Raw genomic sequence first — 23,543 nt, 5'->3', positions numbered from 1 at the left:
CATTGATGTAGTGTCACCAGTGTAAACCCCTCGTGTAGATGCACTGGACTGGCGCAGTGAGTCTGTACTAGTGATGATACAGTGGCGTAGCTACACTGGTGACTAAAATCTAAGAGACAAGGGCTTACAAGACATTGTTTTTATCAAAATTCTACTTAAAGTAATTCCTCTTTCAGAGGTGGGAGTGATAGTTATATACTTTAAAATTTACATATTTAAAATCTGGAGGACCATCTCTATGAGATTACAACATTCTTATGTTAAGTTACATTTTGGAACTGTAATGTTTGACAGTGTCACTTTAAAACAACTGCATCTGCCTATTTATGTTATTAATTTATTCACACGCTATAAACTCGCTGAGAAGCCAACCAAGTATACTGCTCTGTACTTTCTTGTGATAATTACTGATTGCTTGCTTTAAAATCAGACACTGACTACATAACTCTCATTGGATTTTGTGTCAGTTTAACATTTTACTGCAATCATCAGTTCATATATCACTTAACAGTTTTAAATACAGTCCTACCAACTACATAACATCCATGTACTATACATTTTTTGTGTACAAAATTCAAACAAGCTTGATCTTCCAGTCTAGTAATACGAAATTATTATGGCTCTTAAAAGAGAAAGTTCTATAAATGAGCAACTAACAAAAACCACCTGTGACTGCTTCAAACCCCAAAGGAAATATTTGTACGGAGACTGTCACATATTTGCGGCATTTACTAAAAACAAACTGGTTACTTGTGGCAACCCAACCAGCTGACTGTCCCAAATTCCTTATCAGACGTTTGAAACAAATAAAAAACTGCCCTCCAAACCATTGTTTTAATGTCTCCCAGTTACTAATATTTTATTGCCCTCCAGCAAATCATCAAAACAAAAATCTCATCTTCAAAGTGGTCCTTCATACTACAATAAAACACACCATAAGCAACACTGTCATTATTTCCAAATATGAACCTGTAACAAAAGGCTTCAGTGTGATACTGTGCAAAGTCATCTGGTCATAACATTCATACAAAATCTAATACAACAGACAAAATGGTGATGCTGTATCAGGCCCATAGATTAAGATGTCTACTGTAAAGTGAATACTGTACCAATCTTTATTTTTAGTGTAGGTGTATCCTTTTTTATTTTCCGTACTAACAGTACTATTTTAACCACTGCTCACATGCCCCTAGGTGCATTAATAATAAAGCCAAAAAAAATACCTAAGCAGTCAAATTATCATTTTTTCTGCTGACTGTTTGTGACACCTTTGAACCTCTTGCTGTCTCTCCTATCTCAGAAAACATTCCTTATACGTCTGGTAAAATTATCACAATGTTGTCAAGAACAAGTGGTCCTCTTAGTCTCTTAACAGGTCTATACTCATTAAGCATGCTTGGTAAAGTAAAAAAGGTCCCCAAAAAGTATGTTTTTCTTAATCCTCTTCTAGTAATTTTTTTCATAGAAAGAAAAGTAACTTTAGAATCATTACATTTGTCATACTGATGGATAAAGTGTTCAATTTGTTATGTTTACTACTTATTAGTTAACATTAATATTTTGCATCATAAACTCCAAGAATTGAAGCAAGAAAATCTTTTCTGTTCCTTATTATTCAAGATGTTCATTAATAAAGTCTTTTGCATGTAATATTCAGGGACTAAGAAGTGAAAATGGCTTTCAAAAGGATTATGATCTGAGGTAGTATCTTAGTGAAATGTCAGGGTTTTTTAAAAGATTTTTTCCCAATTTTTTAATATGTATGTCTACTAGACTTCTAATGAACTATATGCCTAATTATGAAAACTACAAAAACTTTTTAATGAACAATACATTTTTGGTCAAAAAAAGTATTTCTTCATATTCTGCTAATTCATTTGAACAAAATGGGTCAAATTAATCTGATCTAACTCCACTGAAGTCAATGCACTTATATCAGAGATGAAATTGGCTTAATAGGTCTGTCTTACATGTTTCACTAGTTTCTCTTAATTATCCATTTTAAAACTAATCTTTAATGAAAATATTCTTTCAAACAGAACTGTATGCTTTGGAAAAATACAAGAGTTAATTCACAAGGAAATTAATAATTATTTTGAAAGCTGGCTCCAAGAGGAATTGTAGGACCAACATTTCCATATGAACTTTGGATTTTTCATAAATGAGGCATACTTTTTTTGTATCTACAAATTGTCTCTCCTGTCTTTCTAGGCATAATGGAAAAAAATCTTACTTTCAGATGACAATATGTTCAACAGCTCAAAAATCTTTTGGGTAAAAGGCCATAGTCAATTTATATCATAACACTTAACATTAAAAAAATTTCAAATTAACAAAAAACAAAAACAAAACACAAACACAATTGTGCTCTCTTTGTATTTGACAACACTTTGTCAATAGTCAGTTTCATTATTTCCATGCACAGTCATTTAATAAAAAACAGAAAAAGTGTAACAGAAAAAGATGGGGAAAAAAGCAATAGTTACATTGTGCAAGGTGCTTTGTCAGGTAACAGAAATTTTTAAAAGTCAATTTTAAAATACATCATGTTGACAGTATCTCTTTAAATGTTAAGTTTTAAGCTTTAAAAATGATCAACTTAAAATAAGAATACATGCAGCTCTATCGTTATTCAAACACTGTTACAAAACATGGGAAGAGAGAAGTTCACTTTGCCAGTGTTTTTAAAAGAGTTGCATAATAAGTTGTAATTATCTTCAAACCTGCCCCCTTTTTAACTTCAAAATGGATTTTGGAATGACTGACATTTACTGTAGAAAGTTACTATATTCATGGAGTTTACACACTTAATGGCTGCTTTCATGGAATTTACACACATGAACTATGGACCAATAAAGCATCATTGCAGCTCCTAGCATCGATGATCCATATGCCCTCATGTCTTCCCCTACCCTCCTCCTTTCTGCTTCTTCGTATAAGATCCCAAAAAGGAACAGGAATAACTGTGTGTACAGTGATACTTGGGATTAGAGCACTTCAGGGTGGCATGATCACTCAGTTGCTAGATCAGTTAGTGATGGGAAAGATTTCTTTTTCATATCATAAAAGATTATATTAATCTTTACCCACCACATTCTTGCTCCAGGACACAGTTAGGAAATCTCCCTACACATCAGAAAATAATTGGGTTACAGATTGTCTCCATTGTTACATTACAGCTGAAAACAGAAAAGGGTAGAGTATTTCATGGTGGAAAGAAGATATCTGAGCATGATAAAATTACCACAACATCACCAGGAGCAAATGGCCCACCATGCTAGCATGTGCAGTGCCACTCTTGCACTGTACCTCGGAGCGTACCTAGGAAGGGTTCTGCACTAGCTGGAAGAATACTAGCACGGAACTTCCATGATAATACCAACAGCCTTTACGATACATAAAATCGTTAACTAGGGAGGCTAGATCATATTTTAGCCATGTGTGATCAGTTAATTCTATTACTCAGAGACTGAATGATAGAATTTTGAGGTCAGGTTGATTTTTGGAGGAAAGTCAATGATTGAAAGCTTTCTTCATAACCCTGTTAACAGGAGTTAGAAAGAGCAACAAAAGCAAAGGAGTTGAGTATCACATGAGCAAAAACCTCTATGAATGTACTGGAGGAACAATACAGAACAGTAATATAAAAGTGTGTGTCTGTAATCATAAAAGAAGATATTAAAGGAGTAAAAGAATTATGCTAAATGTACAAAAAAGTAATGGTACACAGCAGATTAGGTTGAACTGAGGTTAATTCAGAGAAAATGACTGTTCAGGAAAGAAAGTAATAAGAAAGAGGTGGTAAAACTGATTTAGGGAAGTATTTAAGAAGGCAAGTAATGTTCTTTGTGTATAATTATTTTTATAGTTTAAAATTTTTACTATGTTATCTATTTGTCATCTTGGGGCTAAGAAAAAATGTTGATAAGTTAGCTAAACGAGCTTGGAATATGCCTACTGTAGTTGTGCATGTTGAAATAAAAAAAACAAGGGAAAAGCACTGTGTGTTCATTCAAATGCCTAGCACACTTATGAACACTAATAAAAAATAAGAAAAATCAATTAGAAATACCTCTAAGAGGGTTCAGGCTATTTTCTAAGTCAAGAAAAAATATTCTCATGGCCTAAAAGCCATCACACAACTTTATTCAATGGCAGAACATCCTTTAAACAGTTAGAAACTTCAACTAAAACCTTACAGATAAAAAAATAAAGTAAAATTGTATTACCATGAAAGTTCCATGGCTTGTAAGAAAACTGTACAGGATCACAGTTCACTTTCACAATTCTGCTCAATGGCACCTCTTTCATAGCAAAGTCATAGCTATTCTTGGACCTTTTAATGAATTTAAGCCCCTACTCTCTCTTGAACCACATAATATCAAACTAGTGTTAACCTTACCATACACAAGCCCTCCTAAGGGAAATTCTCCATTAATAAATCTTAATTTGCTATCTCTTCATTTAATGAATATGTTGTTTTTGTTTAGATAAGTTCTTTTCTGTTTGCTTTTTCACTGGCATTACAGACAGATATTTGAATAGTTATCAAGCTATGCTATAACTATGCTATTACAACAATATTATGTATCTGCAAATACAGTACTTACCAGCATTTATAGGATCTCAGACCTTGAAATTACTGTTGTGACTTTCTGGTTTTTACTATTACTTATACTATATTTTTATTGTCTAAAACCTCTGAAAAATAAAAAATATTACAGAAACAAATTGGTTTATATTTTGCTACAGAACTACCCATGTTTTGATATCTTAAATTCTCAGCTGTGAACATGACTACAACATAATTTATCCTGCATTAACATATAAAAGTAGAATTGACAAAATCTGTAAGCATTGTCAGAATCCACAATCATTCCACTGCTTTGCTGAGCTGATTTTTGCCTCAATATATATGCTTATTCCACTTTCAAGATACATTTTAACATCACCTCCCAGGCTAGTAATCATGCATATATCAACAGCCATGTCATCCCAATACAAATATGTAAAATAAATTTTAAAATATCCATAAAAATGAGGAAAAGTTGAGTCAAATATTGCATTTTTTCTTAAATTTTCCATTGGCTTTTACTATGTTTTTTTCAATAGACTACACATGGGCTGAAATCTTCCAGCTTTACCAAGGAGTAATGGGAGTTTTCTTGAGCAACGACAGAATGAAGATAGATCATTTGAATATCAGCTTCAGGGTTAGATTGTGTATAAACAACCATTTCAATTTGTAAGCATGTAAAATATCCTGTCAAAAAAGAGGAAGTTCCTGCGTCTGTTCTCAAGTTGTGTAGCTATATCTTTGGAATCTTCTTCTTTCCTGGACTACAATGAAAGGTTCATATCTGGTATGAAGAGGTTACTCAATTTTTTTTCTTGTCTATTTCTTTATTTTATGGTTGGTTGGTTAAACCTTTATCCCTAATAATGCATTTTATTTTAAAAAAATATGCATTTTAGTTAAAAAAAAAAAGCCAACCATCACCACCACCAGCAAAACTGTAGCATGACATCTTATGCCATCACAGTTCTAATGGATTTGAACGGGTAAATCCCATGACATTTTTACACAAGGTCCACTACTGCAGAGTCACATCTTGAATAAGGCTTTTTTTTTTTAATTTTTGGCTACAAGAAGTAACATTTGAAATTAATGTTTTTTTATAAAAATTTCAGGGAATAATAAATGTTATTACTTTGAGATGGTATGCTGAGTACATATTTTGCCAATTGATTTATTTTTTTAAAACTTAAATCACTGTTCTTCCCAATAAAACTACAGAAGAATGAAAGAAACACCACTAAGGAACAAATTATTATTTACATGAAAAATTATACAAAACAATGGCGAGAAGTAAACTAACTGAAGAACACTATAGTTTAAAGTTAATTGTATTCTCCAATTAAAATTAGGGGACAATTGCTCCCCTGCCTATATAAAACAGCTCCAAATGTGAATGTTGTCTTCCGAGATATGAAAAGATTGAGAGGCTGAAATCCAAATTATTGCTCATCACTGAGAAGCAGTGTTTAGATGTGACGTAGCCTACAAATGTTGCTTTATTTTGACATATTATTTTGCATTAGTTATTCTGAAAAGAAATCTCAGTTGTACTACCTACTAAAAGACTGGCTTATTTTCACCACTTGAAAACATCAGATGCCCTACATTTCAAAAAACACAGCCGATACATATATTATTTCCTATCTCACTGATGTTTTTACAGTCATGCTGGCATCCTGATCCTGGTAAAGAGGGTCTACCATGGCTGCACGGAATATAAATACCACCCCCACCCCTTCCAGTCAGCAGGAAAGGCAATCCAGTGACCTTCTCCGGACCTGGCTCCAACTGCTTCCTGACCTTCTTGTCCATCCTAATACATTTTCCCCCTTGTCCCCACCTGCTGCAAAAGGGCAACACACCTTTTCTTCCAACTAGCCAGAGAAATACCCACTTACATGAAGGTCGCAGTCAGCACAGTATTTTACATTTCACTGATGCATTTACACTTGATTTAATCAGACTGCAATTTGTCTGAACAAGAATATGAAAAATGCTATGACAAAATCAACTTAAATAACACATTAATAAATAATTTGTCTTTTGTACATATGGGACACAAAATAGCCAGTAAGTCTATAAACCTTTGGATAATGTTCTTTCTCCTCCAATTTCAAGTTCAATAGTAGTACAATTAAAAAGTGAGTTCTACTCAAAATTAAAATTGTTCTATTATTCTGAAAAGTGCTATGGAGAGTAATACTTATGTTCAATTTGCCCTTTCATAATAAAACTCTTATTAATATCAACACTTAGGAATGATAAGGGATGAAATATACAGAATGTCTTGTCACACACTACCTTGAAATGTTTGAAGGTGCATTTGCGATGTTCACACCACTCAGCAAAGGATGAAAGGCTTCTGAAAAATAGCAAAAGGTTTCCTCGTTCTTCGGCACTGTAGAAAAAAAAAAAGAACAATCTATGCAGTGACTTCAGGCAGCTCTGGTAAAAAGCATCTATGATGAGTATATATGACATGGGTTTTTTCTGCAAAATAATTTATAGCTAAATTCATTACATTTGTTTCTTAAGTCGAGAACTTGCAACAAGTTGGATAATAGAAGAACCCTCCACATACAAGCTAATTTAAGGCAATGGGTATCTCTGCAGTGCTCACTGGAGGATAGAGATGTTAGTTTTTAAAATTTCTGTAGTACTACTGCTAATAAGATGTAAACAGAAAATATGGGACTCAAGGAACATACTACCAAAATGAAAGATATAAAAACAAATAAGAAAGAAATGTATATAGTTTTAGCATTACATCATCTCTTTTAGGTATGGTCATTTTTTATTTTAATATATACTGGAATTCATATTTCTGAACCCTGACTCCTGCCCTCCGCACCCAGTGTTAGGGGCTTTAAGTATTCAAGTAAGATCTCTCTCCTCCTATACTCTCACAAACATCTTTATAACAACAGAGACTCTTCTCACTTTCTTGGACCACCAGAATACAGTCTTCATGACTATAGTATATCTGAGCAATAATCAAGGGGTCATTAGGTCATTTTCAACACCATGACATTAGTCATGGCGATATCAATGCAACAATTTATTTTCAGCATCAGTATTTTCCAAGACTTTTAGAAAATACCACCCCCCACACCTTACTTTCTAGCCATATGGACCAATATTTAATCCCAAGACTACTATGATTTTCTCAACTATTAACTGGGCTTTGCACAACTCAACTACATCTTTGAGACACAATCAATATCAAGTTCTCAACCTATTCTATTAATCAAAACATGCATTTTAACTTAAAAAAGAGATGTTCCTATATTTCTGGCATAGTTATATTAGCCTGAGCCTGTATTTCTTCACATGAAATAATTCTGTTAAATCAATGGAACTTCTGTATGCAAAATGAATACAGGATTGAGCCCACTATTTTTGTTGTTAAGAATTTACATTATGCTAGTGCACAAAGCACTCAAGCACGATTAGGGCCGCACTATGCTGGCCTGAAAAAACAAAAAGTGACAAGGTTCTATCCCTTATTAAAGCCTCAAGAAACCAATGTTTAAATCATTTCCCCCAGAACTTTAGGCTTTTGAGTTCACATCTATAATTATGTTTTTAATAAAACTGCTCAAAATTTCTTAATTCCATAAAAAACATCAATGGAATATATATCTCAGTGTGACATTGGCAGACCAGTTGTCAGCCCATGCCAAGGCCCCAGGCCTCACTGAACACAGACAAATGCATATCTGGAAACCTGTCTGGCATATCTCTGTGTTAGCATTGTTAAAATAGATGTTCAGTTGATAAGAATGTGTTTAGATTTGATGAAATACTTGTAGAATGCTGCATGTATTGATCTTACCTATAACATCTGTAGCCCATGGTATAAAGTTTTACAATGGAAACATTTGATATACCTCTATAACTCAAACAGGAAAGACGTATTAATTAGTATTAAGTGTTTGTCCTGCACCCAAGAAGGCTTATTGAAATCAAATGAGCCACTGTAAAGCATCAAAGAACTAAGACTTTGCTGACTGCCTGTGCACGTATACACAGAGGAGACAGGTGCCACACTTGTTTGAATGCTGCAGGGAAGGGAATAAAAATCCCTGACCAGAACGAATGTCATCGCTATACTGCTTGAACTCTAACGCATGAAGATTTCTAAGCATAAGTCAGGAGTCCCCAGATGTTTAGCTTGGGATAGCCCTAAAGGAAATAGGTGAATGCACATCTGGCGAGTGCACATTTGTAACTACAGTACAGGGTTTAAAAGCAATAGTGTTTAATGTTTGATTTGCCCTGAAGACTTGGGATGCATTCGTGGCCAGTACAGCTACTGGAAAAGTCTGTTAACTTGTCTGGGGATGGAGTGGGAATCCTCCAGGGACATCTCCATGAAGCTCTCCTGGAGGTACTCTGAAAGCCTTTGCAGAAGGTTTTTAGGGAAGGCTGCCTTATTTCATCCTCCATGGTAGGACACTTTACCAAGCCAAGCCATTAGCAAATAGTCTGGAATCACTGCAGCACAAAGCATGGGAGCGAATGGTCCTGGGTTTTCACTGTATTCAAGCAATATCTGGTCTATATCTTTCTATGTTAGCTTCAGGACAGTAATATCATTCATGGTCACCTGGCTGAAATAGGGAAATTTTTGTAAGGGAACAGTAAAAGGACCCCGTTTACGCTGGGCTGTTTGCGCTTGGCTAAAAGGGATCATCCCTGAGGAGGGTGAAGGGATCATCCCAAATAGCCATGCGGAGGGGTGGAGGGAGGTGTATGCCGCACATTCACCCGAAAACCACAGCCACTCCTTTTAAATGGCAAACCCAACCACAATTGCTTGCTATGGGAAAGGAGGGCGCTGCAGTTTAAAAACATTCCCACATTTTATCAAGGCGTTGGAAGCCAAACCGGCATACCCGTTGGCTTACCGTGGCTGCCTGGAAACCAAGTTCTGTTGCCCAGCCATGTGTGGTGTGTCACCATACCGGTAGGCACTCAAAATAAAAGGAAAAATGCGACCTTGTACCTAAAGCACATGTGCTGTCGGCTGTGAATTGCTTGATTCACTGTGAAAGAATCTCTCTTTTGTTCTCAGAAATGTATCATCTTAAATTTTACTCTCCCTTTTTATTCCTCCACAGATGCAAATGTTTCTATGCTCCCCCTACCATCTCCGTCCCTGAGGTTATCGCAGATTAGAAGGCGAAAAAACACACACTCGTGATGACATGCTTTCCGAGCTCATGCAGTCTTCCCGCACTGATAGGGCACAGCTGAATGCATTGAGGCATTCAGTGGCAGAGTCAAAGAAAGCATTAAGTGAGCGCAATGAGAAGAGGCAGGATGCAAAGCTGAGGCTAATGGGGAAGCAAACGGACATGCTCAGGCGTGTGGTGGAGTTGCAGGAAAACCAACAAGAGCACAGACCACTGCTGCATCCACTGTACAACTGCCTGCCCTCCTCCCCAAGTTCCATATCCTCCTCACCCAGACACCCAAGAACGCAGTGGGGGAAGGCTCCGGTCACCCAGCCACTGCACTCCAGATGATGGCCCAACCAACAGAAGGTTGTCAATCAAACAGTTGGCTTATAGGGAGTTAAAATCAACAAAAGGGGCGGGTTTGCATCAAGGAGAAACACACACAAGTGTCAAACCGTAGCCTGGCCAGTCATGAAACTGGTTTTCAAAGCCTCTCCGATGCGCAGCACATCTACCTGTGCTCTTCTAATCGCCTTGGTGTCTGGCTGTTAAAAATTGGCAGCCAAGCAATTTGCCTCAACCTCCCACCCAGCCATAAACATCTCTCCCCTACTCTCACAGATATTATGGAGCACACAGAAAGCAGTAATAACAATGGGAATATTGGTTGCGCTGAGGTCTAATCTAATCACCAAACAGCACCTGCGAGCTATTAAACGTCCAAAGGCACATTCTACCACCATTCTGCACTTGCTCAGCCTATAGTTGAACTGCTCCTTACTACTGTCCAGACTGCCTGTGTATGGCTTCATGAGCCATGGGAGCAAGGGGTAGGCTGGCTCTCCAAGGATAACTATTGGCATTGCAACATACCCAACAGTAATTTTCTGGTCTGGGAAGTAAATCCCTTTTTGCAGCTGCTCAAACAGTCTGGAGTTCCTAAAGATGCGAGTGTCATGCACTTTTCTTGGCCTCTCTACATTGATGTCGGTGAAACATCCCTTGTGATCCACCGGGGCTTGCAGCACTGTTGAGAAGTACCCCTTGCGGTTTACATACTGGTTGGCAAGGTGATCCGGTGCCAAGATTGGGATATGCGTTCCATCTATCGCCTAACCACAGTTAGGGAACCCCATTGCAGCAAAGCCATCCACTATGACCTGCACATTTCCCAGAGTCACTACCCTTGATAGCAGAACGTCAGTGATTGCACTGGCTACTTGAATCACATCAGTCCCGACAGTAGATTTGCCCACTCCAAATTGATTCCCGATTGACCAGTAGCAGTCAGGCGTTGCAAGCTTCCACAGTGCTATCGCCACTCGCTTCTCAACAGTCGGGGCAGCTCTCATCTTCATATTCCTGCGCTTCAGGGCGGAGGAAAGCTACTCACAGAGTTCCAGGAAAGTGGTCTTACGCATGCGAAACTTTCACAGCCACTGGGAATCATCCCATACCTGCAACACTATGTGGTCCCACCAGTCTGTGCTTGTTTGCCGGGCCCAGAATCGGCGTTCCACTGTATCAACCAGCCCCACTGCCGCCATGATGGTCCAATTGCCAGAGCCCATGCTTTCGGGAACGTCTGTGTCCATGTCCTCATCACAATGGTCCTCATGCTGCCATCCCTTAGCCAGGTTCTGCACATAAAGCAGTATAACGCGCAAAGTGTTTACAATGCTCGCAACAGCAGCAGTGAGCTGAGCGGGCTCCATGCTTGCTGTGCTATGACGTCTGCATGGGTAACCCAGGCAAAAAGGCATAAAATGATTGTCTGCAGTTGCTTTCACAGAGGGAGTAAGGGAGGGGAGAGTGACAACATGTACCGCTGCTTGGGGTTCTCTTAAATTTCCTGTATCTTTCAACTTTAACTAGAATTTCTTTCAGACAGAATTAATCCCACTGAGAACAATAGGTGTAAAACAGCCAAATGAGATTATATAATATTTTGCTGCAAGGCCTGCAATCTTCTATTAGCAGTAAGCACAAGCTAGGTAAAAATTTTTGACAATGGAACACAGTGATAGATTACAAGATGCTCATCATGTTTCCAGTCTGGCTTAAACATCTGTTGACATGAAACCCTGAACTTTTTTAAAATATATATCTCAGTTATTATATGCAGATCTAAATGTATCTTGATTCTGACTAACATATTTAGGCTTGAAAGGATTTGATTTTTATGGGTAAATCTTAGTAAACGTTGATTTAACTACACGCCCACAAACAAATGAAAATATATTTCCATAGATAATACAGATTTATAAATCAGCAAAGTAAGAAAAACGCTGCTCAAAGACTTAGAGTATAAGGATACTTATTTCGTAAATTTTGGCATGTGATGTAACTTTTTGAATCACAAGATCTACTGTCATTGCATAATGACCACCTACTGTCTGCCCCTTGTAATTTTGCAAAACGGCAAACATTTAAATTGAAAAAAATCTAGAACAAACTGCTTAAAAATAAACATTGATATTATCCATTGAAATTATTTTTAAAAAATCTAATTCTGCCAAGCCCACCTACATTATAAGCTGTATGTAGTGTTGTTCGTCTTGTCAGTCCCACAATATTAAAGAAACAAAGTAGGAGAGGTAATATCTTGTATTGAACCAACATCTGTTGGTGAGAGAGACAAGTTTTTGAGCAGGGGTTCTCAAACTGGGGGTCAGGAGGTTATTAAATGGGGGGTCGCGAACTGTCAACCTCCACCCCAAATCCCGCTTTGCCTCCAAAAGGGGTCACCAGTAAAAAAAGTTTGAGAGCCCCTGCTTTTGAGCTTACACAGAGCTCTTCTTCAGGTCTGGGAAACATTCTCAGCATCATGGCTGAGGTGGAATGGATTGTTTAGCATATGTAGTTAATACATATGTGATACCACTGTGGATAAAAATCAATATTAAAAAATTATTTAAATTGGATTTTTTTGATAAAATGCTTTTTGAGGAAAAAATCTATCTAAAGATAGCTTTGAGCTATAACATATCTTAATAAAAGAATGCAGATCGCATGAAGGGCATGCCAGTCATGGAATAGGATTATAAATTCTAATTCTATACTATGAGAATATATTCATGTAATGTTTAAGAAAAGTTTTGTAAATGAGTTCCAATAGTTCATGGACAGGGCTGGCTCCAGCTTCTTTGCCACCACAAGTGGCGAAGCGAAAGAAAAAAAAAGATAAAGCCGCTTCTTTCTTCAGCGGTAGGTCCTTCGCTCCGAAAGGGATTGAGGGACTTGCCGCCCCTTTCCATTGGCTGCCCCAAGCACCTGCTTCCTATGCTGGTGGCTGGAGTCGGCCCTGTTCATGGATTAGGAACTGAATTTTATGGGGCTCCAGGGGCTTCTCTATAGATTATTTACACTAATCTTTCTATCTACCCAATGAGATTCAATGCTCAGTCTAGAAGATACCATCAGACATGCTTAGTTTTGCAGTTCTCAAACTATGGATTTGTGGCTCCAGAGAGAACATGCCTGTTAACAGCAAAAATGTTTTTAAATAATTAAATAAATATATAGCGAGAGGTGAGAAATAACAGATCTATTATCCCTCTGCAAATTTGTGTACACAGAGTCAATCCCTTACCTCTCTCTAAAAGTGCAAAGTTTCAAAATCTTCAATGAACAGAAGATTGTTGGGGGCGGACTAGATGTGGACAAGAAGAAGAAGTCTGGAGATAAATGTGAGAAGGGAGGGACAGGCTGTAGAAACAAAAAAGTGACACTGTTTGAGCAGCATATTCCAGAAGTCTTGAGGTCTTTCTGAGTGTAGCCTTCATTGATTTGAGATCTACCATACCATTCTCTCACTAGAAGGGAAAACCTATAATGGCAGCATAAAAGAGACCCAGTTTGGGAATATTTTAATGAAGTGCCTCTACCTGTGGGTAAGACAGGCATGCATGTAAAATGCAAACAGTGCAACAAAGAAATGCAAGGCCTGGTTGACCGAATGAAACAACATAATGAGAAGTGTTCCTTCTCAGGAGGAAGCTGCGTTGAAGAAGATGAAAGGAACATGTCTGAACATGCAGGATCTTCAAGTTGGTAAACTTTTTTATTTCATACTGCTTTCTTAAAGAGCGCCTTTCTTCCTTCTGCACTATTCTTGAATTTTCATGATTGAGCAAAAAATATAGTTATTCTATAGTACTTCATTTTAGATGCAGTTGTGATAAAAAATTAATAGCCAGATCTTCCTTTTACAATTTCACCTTTAAAGTACTACTGGGTGTCAGTGAATGCAATGAGTAATACTAAATGAGCAGTATGGTAATAAGTAAATAACTGCACTGACTTATTTTATTTAGGAGAATCCATCCTTAACCTACAGGATTCTGAAGACTATCTACCTTCAAGATCACCATCATCTTCTATAGTTTCAGCGTTATCTGCCAATGATAGTGTTTCACAGTCAGATCATGTATGTCACATAGCCACACTATATCACCTGTACCAAAAAGGAAAAAAAATCTCCATCATCCACAAACAACCATAAATAAGTTTGTGATAAGAATCAGCAGATAATAAAAAGAGGTAATTGATGAAAAAACTGCCCGGTTTGTTTATGCAACAAACTCTCCTTTCCGTGTGATTGAGAACCCACACTTCATTAACATGGTTCAGTCATTAAGACCAGGATACAGTCCACCCAATAGAGCAGATGTTGCAGGGAAATTGCTGGATAAAGTGTATGAAAGAGAAACTGAGCAGTGTGCAAAAGGTCTAGAGAGTAAAATTGTTAACCTGAGTCTTGATGGGTGGAACAATATCCACAATGATCCTGTTGTATGTGCTTGTGTGACAACAGAAGAAGAGAATGTCTTCCTTACAGAAACAATTGATACATCGGGAAATGCACACCCAGCAGAATACTAACAAGAAGTAGCAGTAAAAGCTATAACAAACTGTGAACAAAATTCAAATGTCTAGTACGCAACTTGGTCACAGACAATGCTACAAATGTATCCAAGATGAGAAGAAATTATTTAGAAGAGAGTGAAGAGAGACCCAGGCTAATAACATATGATTGCAGTGCTCACTTCATGCACTCCTAGCCAGAATTCAGTGTTCCAGAAATAAAGGCTAATGTTGTTGAAATTGCAAAATATTTCTGTAACAACCACTTTGCAGAAGCTGCTCTGAAAGAAGTGGGAGGAACGAAGCTAACTCTCCCACAAGACGTGTGACAGAATTCAGTAGTGGACTGTTTTGAGCACTATATCAAGAATTGGCCCAATCTGATGAGTTTGTGAACAAAATCATGAAAAAATAGATGGCACGGTGACAGCCAAAGTTCTCAACATTGGGCTTAAGAGAAATGTTGAACTCATGCTGAGTACACCCCGAAGCCTATTTCCGTAGCCCTGAATAAAATGCAGGGAAATAGCTGTTTAATTGCTGACAGTGCTGAAATTTGGAAGGAACTGAGTGAGATCTTAAAAAGAGAAATATGCAATGACAGAGTTAAATTACAAGCATTAAAAAAAACCAAATGGAACAAGCACTATCTCCAGCTCATTTTCTTGCAAATATTCTCAATATTCGGTACCAATCAAACCTTCACTGGCTATTACATGGACACCCAGGAATCATCCCTCCATAATGCCAACTATAATAAACTTCAGAGCTAAGGGTGAACCATTCAAGAAATATATGTTTGCTGATGATGTTTTAAAGAAAGTCACACTAGTGAACTGTTGGAAGTCACTTAAGCATTTTGATTCAGAGACTGTTGAAATTATAATCTCACTTTTAACAGCAGTAGCTTCTTCTGCCAGTGTAGAAAGAATATTTTCTTACTTTGGACTAATTCATTCCAAATTGAGAAATCGTTCGAGACCTGAAAAAGCAGGAAAGCTTGTTTTTCTTTTCCAGATGATGAACAAACAGGAAAATGAAGGTGAAGACAACTGAGTTAGCTGCAGAAGCCAATATTTTAAGTTTCTCATGTTGATCTGGCTGACATAGTCGATTTAATTTTTTTTATATATTTTATTTAACTATTTTAGTTAAAAACAATTTTTACAAAAACAAACCTGATTTTAAAAAACTTGAATGTTTAACTACATTCAAAAATGCTTGTTTTGTTAAAATATTATGTCTGCTGTTGAAGAAAAATATCCAGAATACATAATGTTGTTGTTTTATTATATAAAACAATTTAAATGTCTGTCTGGTGATGTTCTCCTCCTAATACAGCATGGTAAGAAATCCTCCAAATATTAATGATTAACCTGTTGAACTGGAGATAGTTTACCTCCCAATGACTTTATAAATATCTGCTTCAATTACCTTTGGTAAATGAAATAACCAAACAATCATCATTTGTTTCTGTAAAACAAATCTGAAAAGTTTTCAAAATAAATCACTTTAAAAATGTATAGTGTGTACCTTCTAAAAATGAAACCTACATCTATCTCTGAGTTGTGAAGAATATGTATTAAGGTTATAACAACCAACAAGAATGCACTTTTATGTAGAAATCCATGATTAAACCGAGTCTTCCTGATTAGTGATATAAATCATTAATTAAACCAAGTCCAACCTGTGTGGTACATACCTATTCCTCTTCTGAAGAGGTGAAAAAGCTTGTCTCTCTCACCAACAGAAGTGTTCCCAATAAAAGATATTACCTCACCCACCTTGTCTCATATAAGCTGGCATGTCACCAATGTTTTGGAAAGGAGTTCCTTCAACATCTCGGAAAAATAATAATTAAAACCTGTCACCATCTAGGTATACAGAAAGGAAAGCTTTGGTAATCTCACTTTCTGGCACTTCTGAAAGCATCAGTGTCAGGGAGTAGGAGTGTGAGAGAGGAAGAAATAAATTTCTTGAACTTTTGGCTTTGTTAGGTTGGCATTAGATAAGTAGCGGCAAGTAAACTTGATCGTGCTAAATAGCATTTACATACCCAAACTTTCAACATGGCTAAGTTTGTCATTCGGAAAGTATGTCCTGCAAATATGCATAATACAAGTGGAAGAGGACACAGCCAACAAGTTTTGCTCATACCAGCTAAATCAGAAGAGCTTTTTACTTCAGTATGTTAGTACTCAAGACAAGTTAGAAACAAAAGCAACGTACAAAGGAAACAGATCCAGGGCAATACAAAATATAGTTTTACAATCAGAATATAGTGACGATTCTTGCCCTCAGTACATTTATATCTTATCAAAAGAAAACATGATGCCATTTAATCTTCAACAACATTTAAGATGAATTATACAGAGTACCTGGAAAAGCCACCAGAAGTTTTTCCAAAGGCTATTGCAAGAACTTAAAACGTAGATGTGTAATAACTACAACCACTTCCCAAAAGGTGCTTATACTTAATTACAGCAGCATTAAGAACACTCAGGAGTAAAGAAAAGCCACACAATTGAGAACAGTCTCTCCTGCTGCTGTGGAAAGGTGTGTAGAATTGTCAACAGCAAAGCAGCTGCCAACAACATACAGATGATCCCCCTATTGAATCACACAGTGAAATGTCTTATTGGAGATATGGTTGAAGCTAAAAACAGAATTACTTTATAAGATGCAAAATAGCACTGATTTCACAATCCAAGCTGACAAACTTACAGAAAAGACGGTTACTCACTGTTATAACTGTTGTTCTTCGAGATATGTTGCTCATATCCATTCCAGTTAGGTGTGCGCGCGCCACGTGCACGCTCGTCGGAAGATCTTTACCCTAGCAACACTCGGTGGGTCGGCTGGGCGCCCCCTGGAGTGGCGCCGTTATAGCGCTAGATATATATCCCTGCCGACCCGTCCGCTCCTCAGTTCCTTCTTGCCGGCTACCCCAACAGTGGGGAAGGAGGGTGGGTCTGGAATGGATATGAGCAACACATCTCGAAGAACAACAGTTACAACGGTGAGTAACCGTCTTTTCTTCTTCGAGTGATTGCTCATATGCATTCCAGTTAGGTGATTCCCAAGCCTTACCTAGGCGGTGGGGTCAGAGTGAGACGTGGCAGAATGCAAGACTGCTGAGCCAAAGGCTGCATCGTCTCTGGATTGTTGCACCAATGCGTAGTGGGAAGCAAAGGTGTGAACGGAAGACCAGGTCGCTGCCCGACAGATGTCCTGAATGGGGACATGGGCCAGGAAGGCAGCAGAAGAGGCTTGTGCTCTTGTAGAGTGAGCGGTGAAATGGCTAGCCTGAACCTGAGCAAGCTCGTAGCATGTCCTGATACATGACGTTACCCAGGACAAGATTCACTGAGAAGAGACTGGCATGCCCTTCATGCGATCTGCTACCGCCACAAAGAGCTGGGGCGAATCCCGGAAGGGTTTTGTTCGCTCTATATAGAAAGCGAGGGCCCTACGAACGTCCAGGCTATGAAGCTGTTGTTCCCGACATGATGCGTGCGGTTTCAGGAAGAAAACCGGGAGGAAGATGTCCTGGTTTACATGAAAGGCCGACACCACCTTAGGAAGGAAGGCGGGGTGTGGCCGAAGCTGCATTTTGTCCTTGTGGAAGATCGTATACGGCGGGTCAGCAGTTAGAGCGCAAAGCTCAGAGACTCGTCTCGCTGAAGTAATAGCGACGAGGAAGGCTGTTTTCCAGGACAAATAGAGAAGGGAACACATGGCCAAGGGCTCAAAGGGGGCTCCCATAAGCTTCGCTAAGACCAAGTTCAAATCCCAAGTAGGGGTTGGGCGCCGCACCTGTGGGTACAAGCATTCTAGCCCCTAAAGGAAGCGGGAAACCATTTGATTCGAGAAAATGGAACGTTCCCCTATGCTGGGCCGAAAAGCGGAAATGGCCGCCAGGTGCACCTTCAAGGAGGAGACTGCAAGGCCTTGCTCCTTGAGGGACCAGAGATAGTCCAAGAACTTGGGAATAGGCACCAGGAGAGGATTGAGATCTTTCTGATCGCACCAGTGTGCGAAACGTTTCCACTTGGCAAGGTAAGTCGACCGAGTGGAAGGTTTCCTGCTTTCCAGCAGCACCTGCTGCACTGCAGCAGAACAGTCACACTCCGCTCGTGTCAGCCACGCAGGAGCCAAGCTGTAAGGTGGAGGGACTGCAGGTCCGGGTGGCGAAGCCTGCCAAAGTCCTGCGTTATGAGGTCCGGCCATAACGGGAGGGGAATGGGATCCGCCACTGAGAGGTCAAACAGCAGGGTGTACCAGTGCTGTCTCGGCCACGCCGGAGCAATGAGAATGAGGCGGGCCCTGTCCCTCCGGAGCTTGAGCAGCACTCTGTGTATGAGGGGGAACAGAGGGAAGGCATACAGCAGGTGATCCGTCCACGGGAAGAGAAATGCGTCCGAGAGGGAGCCCTGGGAGCGTCCCTGGTAAGAACAGAACCGGTGACATTTCCTGTTCTCTCTGGAGGCAAAGAGGTCTATTTGGGGAAAGCCCCATCTCTGGAAAACTGTGTGGACAACATCGGGATGAATCGACCACTCATGGGAGAGGAATGACCTGCTGAGATGGTCTGCCAGCGTGTTCTGTGCTCCCGGGAGAAACGATGCTACTAAATGTATGGAGCGGGCTATGCAAAAGTCCCACAGTTGCATCGCTTCCGTGTAAAGCAGGGAGGAACGTGCCCCGCCCTGCTTGTTTATGTAGAACATCCCTGTCGTGTTGTCTGTGAAGACAGACACGCAGCGGCCCTGGAGGTGGGAGCGAAAAGTCTGGCACGCCAAGCGAACCGCTCTCAGTTCCCTGACGTTGATATGCAGGGTCAGCTCGTGGGGTGACCAGCAGCCCTGCGTGTGCAGGCTGTCGAGGTGCGCACCCCACCCCAAGGCCGAGGCATCTGTGGTCAGTGTGATGGAGGGGTGGGGTGGGGAGGGCGGAATGGGACTCCGGCACACACCACCTCTGGGTCCAACCACCAGTTGAGAGAGTCGAGGGCTGACCTCGGGATCGTGACCATCGTGTCTATAGAGTCCCTGTGAGGCCGGTATACAGACGTGAGCCAAGTTTGAAAGGTGCAAAGCTGGAGCTTTGCATACAGGGTCATGAAAGTGCACGATGCCATGTGGCCTAGGAGGCTGAGGCAGGTGCGCACCATCGTTATCGGGAAGGACTGCAGGCTTCGAATGATGGAAGCCATGGACTGGAACCGAAGCAGAGGGAGGCAGGCTCTGGCCAGACTGGAGTCCAGGACCGCGCCGATGAATTCTATCCTCTGCGTTGGAGTCAAGGTAGACTTCTCGGTGTTGATCATAAGGCCTAGCTTGTGAAAAAGGCCTGTGACCACGGACATGTGCTGCGTTACGAGTTGCTGGGACGTTCCGCGGACCAGCCAGTCGTCGAGATACGGGTAGACATGTATCTGACGACGGCGGAGGGCTGCGGGAACCACCGCCATACACTTGGTGAAGACCCTTGGTGCCGTGGAGAGGCCAAAGGGGAGCACCGTGAACTGGTAGTGCTGGTGGTTGACAACAAAACGAAGGTAGCGTCGATGAAGAGGATAAATGGCAATATGGAAGTACGCGTCCTTCATATCGAGGGCAGCAAACCAGTCTCCCGGATCCAGGGAGGGAATAATGGTCCCCAGGGTCACCATGCGGAACTTGAGCTTCACAAGAAACCTGTTGAGCTCTCGGAGGTCTAGGATTGGACGCAGACCTCCCTTCGCCTTGGGGATTAGGAAATAGCAGGAGTAAAAACCCCTGCCCCTCATGCCTTCTGGCACTTCCTCTATGGCACCCAAACTCAAGAGAGTCTCGACCTCTTGCAAGAGGAATTGCTCGTGAGAGGGGTCCCTGAAGAGGGACGGGTAGGGTGGGTCGGAGGGAGGGGGTGAAACAAATTGGAGGCGGTAACCAGATTCCACCATGCGAAGTACCCAGCTGTCTGATGTTATCTGGGACCAAGCCGGTAGGAATTGGGAGAGACGGTTGGAAAATAACGGGGAAGGATCCGGTAACGAAACTGGTGGGCCGTCCTCGGGCGTCCCATCAAATGTTCTGCTTAGACCCTGAAGCAGGTTTCGAGGGCGGTTGGGACTTGTTCCCCTGATTGCCCGACTGTCTCCGCCGGTTCTCCCTGCCCCGGCGCCTGTTATCCGGTCTCGGCCTAGGCTGGTTGTAAGGGCGGTATGGATGGGGCCGGAAGGACCTCCTCTGGGTCACTGGGGTGTGCATGCCCAGGGAACGCATTGTGATGTGACCATCCTTAAGGCTCTGCAACCTTGGGTCAGTCTTCTCCGAGAAGAGACCTTGACCATCGAAACGCAAGACCTGAATTGTCTGTTGTAATTCAGGCGGGAGCGTCGAGGCTTGAAGTCACGAAATGTGCCTCATGGTTATCCCAGAGGCCAAGGTCCTGGCTCCCGAGTCCGCCGAGTCCAGAGAGGCCTGGAGGGCCGACCGGGACGCTTTCTTACCCTCCTCCAAGAGGGCCGTGAACTCCGGACGGGATTCCTGTGGCACAAGCTCGGTGAACTTAGCCAGAGACACCAAGGTATTAAAGGTGTATCTGCAGAGAACTGCCAGTTGATTGGCGACCCGTAACTGAAGGCCACCGGCTGAATAGACCTTGCGGCCTAAAAGGTCCATGCGCCGCGCCTCCTTTGACTTAGGCGCCGGCGCCTGCTGGCCATGGCGTTCACGCTCGTTGACTGATTGGACCACCAACGAGCAGGGAGCAGGGTGAGTGTAGAGGTACTCATAGCCCTTGGACGGGACCATGTACTTCCTTTCCACTCCCCGGGCGGTGGGAGGGATGGAAGCTGGTGACTGCCATATGGTATCCGCATTCCGCTGAATAGTGCGGATAAACGGCAGGGCCACCCGAAGAGGCACATCCGCCGATATTATATTCACGACCGGGTCGTCATCTTCCGCCACCTCCTCAATCGGCAGGTTCATATTCTGAGCCACCCGCCTCAACAAGTCCTGATGGGCCCAAAGGTCAATCGGAAGAGGGCCCGAGGCGGATGTTCCTGCAACCGCTTCATCCGGGAGGAAGAGGAGGACAGGCCTGGTACCAGAGTGTCCTGCGGAGGCTCAGAGAGCTGCTGTGGAGCCTCTTCAACAGGAGGAGGCTCAGCATCCTCAGACGCCAGTGGCACCTCTTCCACGGCAGTGGGAAGAGGCCTGCTGACCGTGGCCTCAGGCGCTCGGTGGTCGGAGGGCCTGGAGCGCTGAGTCGCAAAAGGGGCTCCTTGTGCCTCGTGTTATGCTCACGGAGTCCAGAAGGCCCATTGAGGAGGACCTTGGTCCTGGCCTTGAGGCTCAGTGTGCTGGTCAGCAGCACTGTTGGCGTGGGAGGAGACGGATGGTTGTCTCGAAGGCCAAGGCGGTGCCGAGAGGCTGTGCGACGGAGCCGCCGACGCTGCCGTTCTGTCCCTGGACAGTGCCGGGGAGCGGTGCCGCTCTTCACGGTGCCTGGAGCGAGACCGGGACCATCTACCGTGCCGGTGCCGGGAGGTCGACCGGGATCTCGAGTCCCGACGGTGAGAACGGCTGCGGGACGAGCGATACCGAGAACCGGATCGGTGCCGATATCGCCTGTCCGGTGACCAGGACCGGGAGCGTCTCCGCGAGTACGACCGGTACCGCGAAGGAGAGTGGTTCCGGGACTGCGAGCGGTGCCAAGATCGGGACCGGCCTGAACAGGAATGTCTCCGGGACCGAGGCCTGGAGTGACGTCTGTCTTGCCGGTCAGGGGAAGGGGGCCTCATTATGGCCGGCTTGCCCGCTGATTTAATAACCCGCACCGGCGGCGCCGGGGGTTGAGGATGCCTTGGCTCCGTCAATGCAATAAGCTCTCTCACCGTCGAAAAAGTCTCAGGCGTTGACGGGAGAGCGAGCTCGACCGCGGTGTGCACCGGGGAGCAAGGTGGAACCGGACTCGACGGCTCTTGTGGTGCCGGAGTCAACGGTACAGCGCTAGGTTGTTGCGCTGTCAGTGGCGGAGGCGCCGGCGCCGGAGGCCGGGTTGCAGGCCTAGGCACGGAGACCTTCTTGGACGAGGTCGGTGCTGCCTTGCGTTTCCCCGAAGGAGAAAGGGAACGGTGCCGGGAAGCCGGTGCCGGCTGTTGTTTTTGCTGGACGTCGGTACCGGAACGAGCTGGAACCGCAGGTGCACTCCGCACCAAAGCTGACTGCGGGGCGGCTGGTGCCGGCGCCGCAGGGCTAAGTGCTGACTCCATTAGGAGCTGCTTCAAGCGAAAGTCCCGCTCCTTTTTTGTTCTCGGCTTGAAAGACTTGCAAATGCGGCACTTATCTGGAAGGTGAGACTCTCCTAAGCACCGCAGGCAAGAATCGTGAGGGTCTCCAACCGGCATCAGCTTCTGGCAGGCCGAGCACGGCTTAAAGCCCGGTGCCCTGGGCATGGGCCCGCACCGGGTTGGGGGAAAAAGAAGGGGTTAGCCCCCCAATTTCCCCGAGTAACTATATACTAACTACAACTAAAACTAGTAAACTAAATCTAACTATACTAAACTTTCGAACTATATACAACAACTAGGTAGAGAAACAAGTGAGAAGCTAGGGCTGTGGAGGACAGCAGTGCCGCACTCCACTGTTCCAACGACCGTCATGGGCGGTAAGAAGGAACTGAGGAGCGGACGGGTCGGCAGGGGTATATAGCTAGCGCTATAGCGGCGCCACTCCAGGGGGCGCCCAGCCGACCCACAGAGTGTTGCTAGGGTAAAAATCTTCCGACGAGCGTGCACGCGGCGCGCGCACACCTAACTGGAATGCATATGAGCAATCACTCGAAGAAGAACTAACTGTGCTAAATTATTTGTGTGCCAAAGAAAAATTTTGCTGCAACAAACTGCATCACTGGTGAGGAGT

The 23,543-nt window shown here is 42.4% G+C and overlaps 1 protein-coding gene across 2 annotated transcripts in view; it reads right to left on the bottom strand.

Moving 5' to 3' along the window:
* The window catches only part of LOC123374725 (centromere protein P), a 339,668-nt gene that overhangs the window by 280,723 nt on the left and 35,402 nt on the right, over positions 1–23,543 (bottom strand). For both annotated transcript variants that reach the window (XM_045024949.1, XM_045024950.1), the window contains exon 6: positions 6,881–6,977. In XM_045024949.1, coding sequence (XP_044880884.1) covers positions 6,881–6,977 — 97 coding nt within the window. The remainder of the gene's footprint in view (positions 1–6,880; positions 6,978–23,543) is intronic.

The sequence above is a fragment of the Mauremys mutica genome, chromosome 7, assembly GCF_020497125.1.
Source record: "Mauremys mutica isolate MM-2020 ecotype Southern chromosome 7, ASM2049712v1, whole genome shotgun sequence".
NCBI lineage: Eukaryota > Metazoa > Chordata > Testudines > Geoemydidae > Mauremys > Mauremys mutica.
This window is presented reverse-complemented; position numbering and strand designations above follow the sequence as displayed.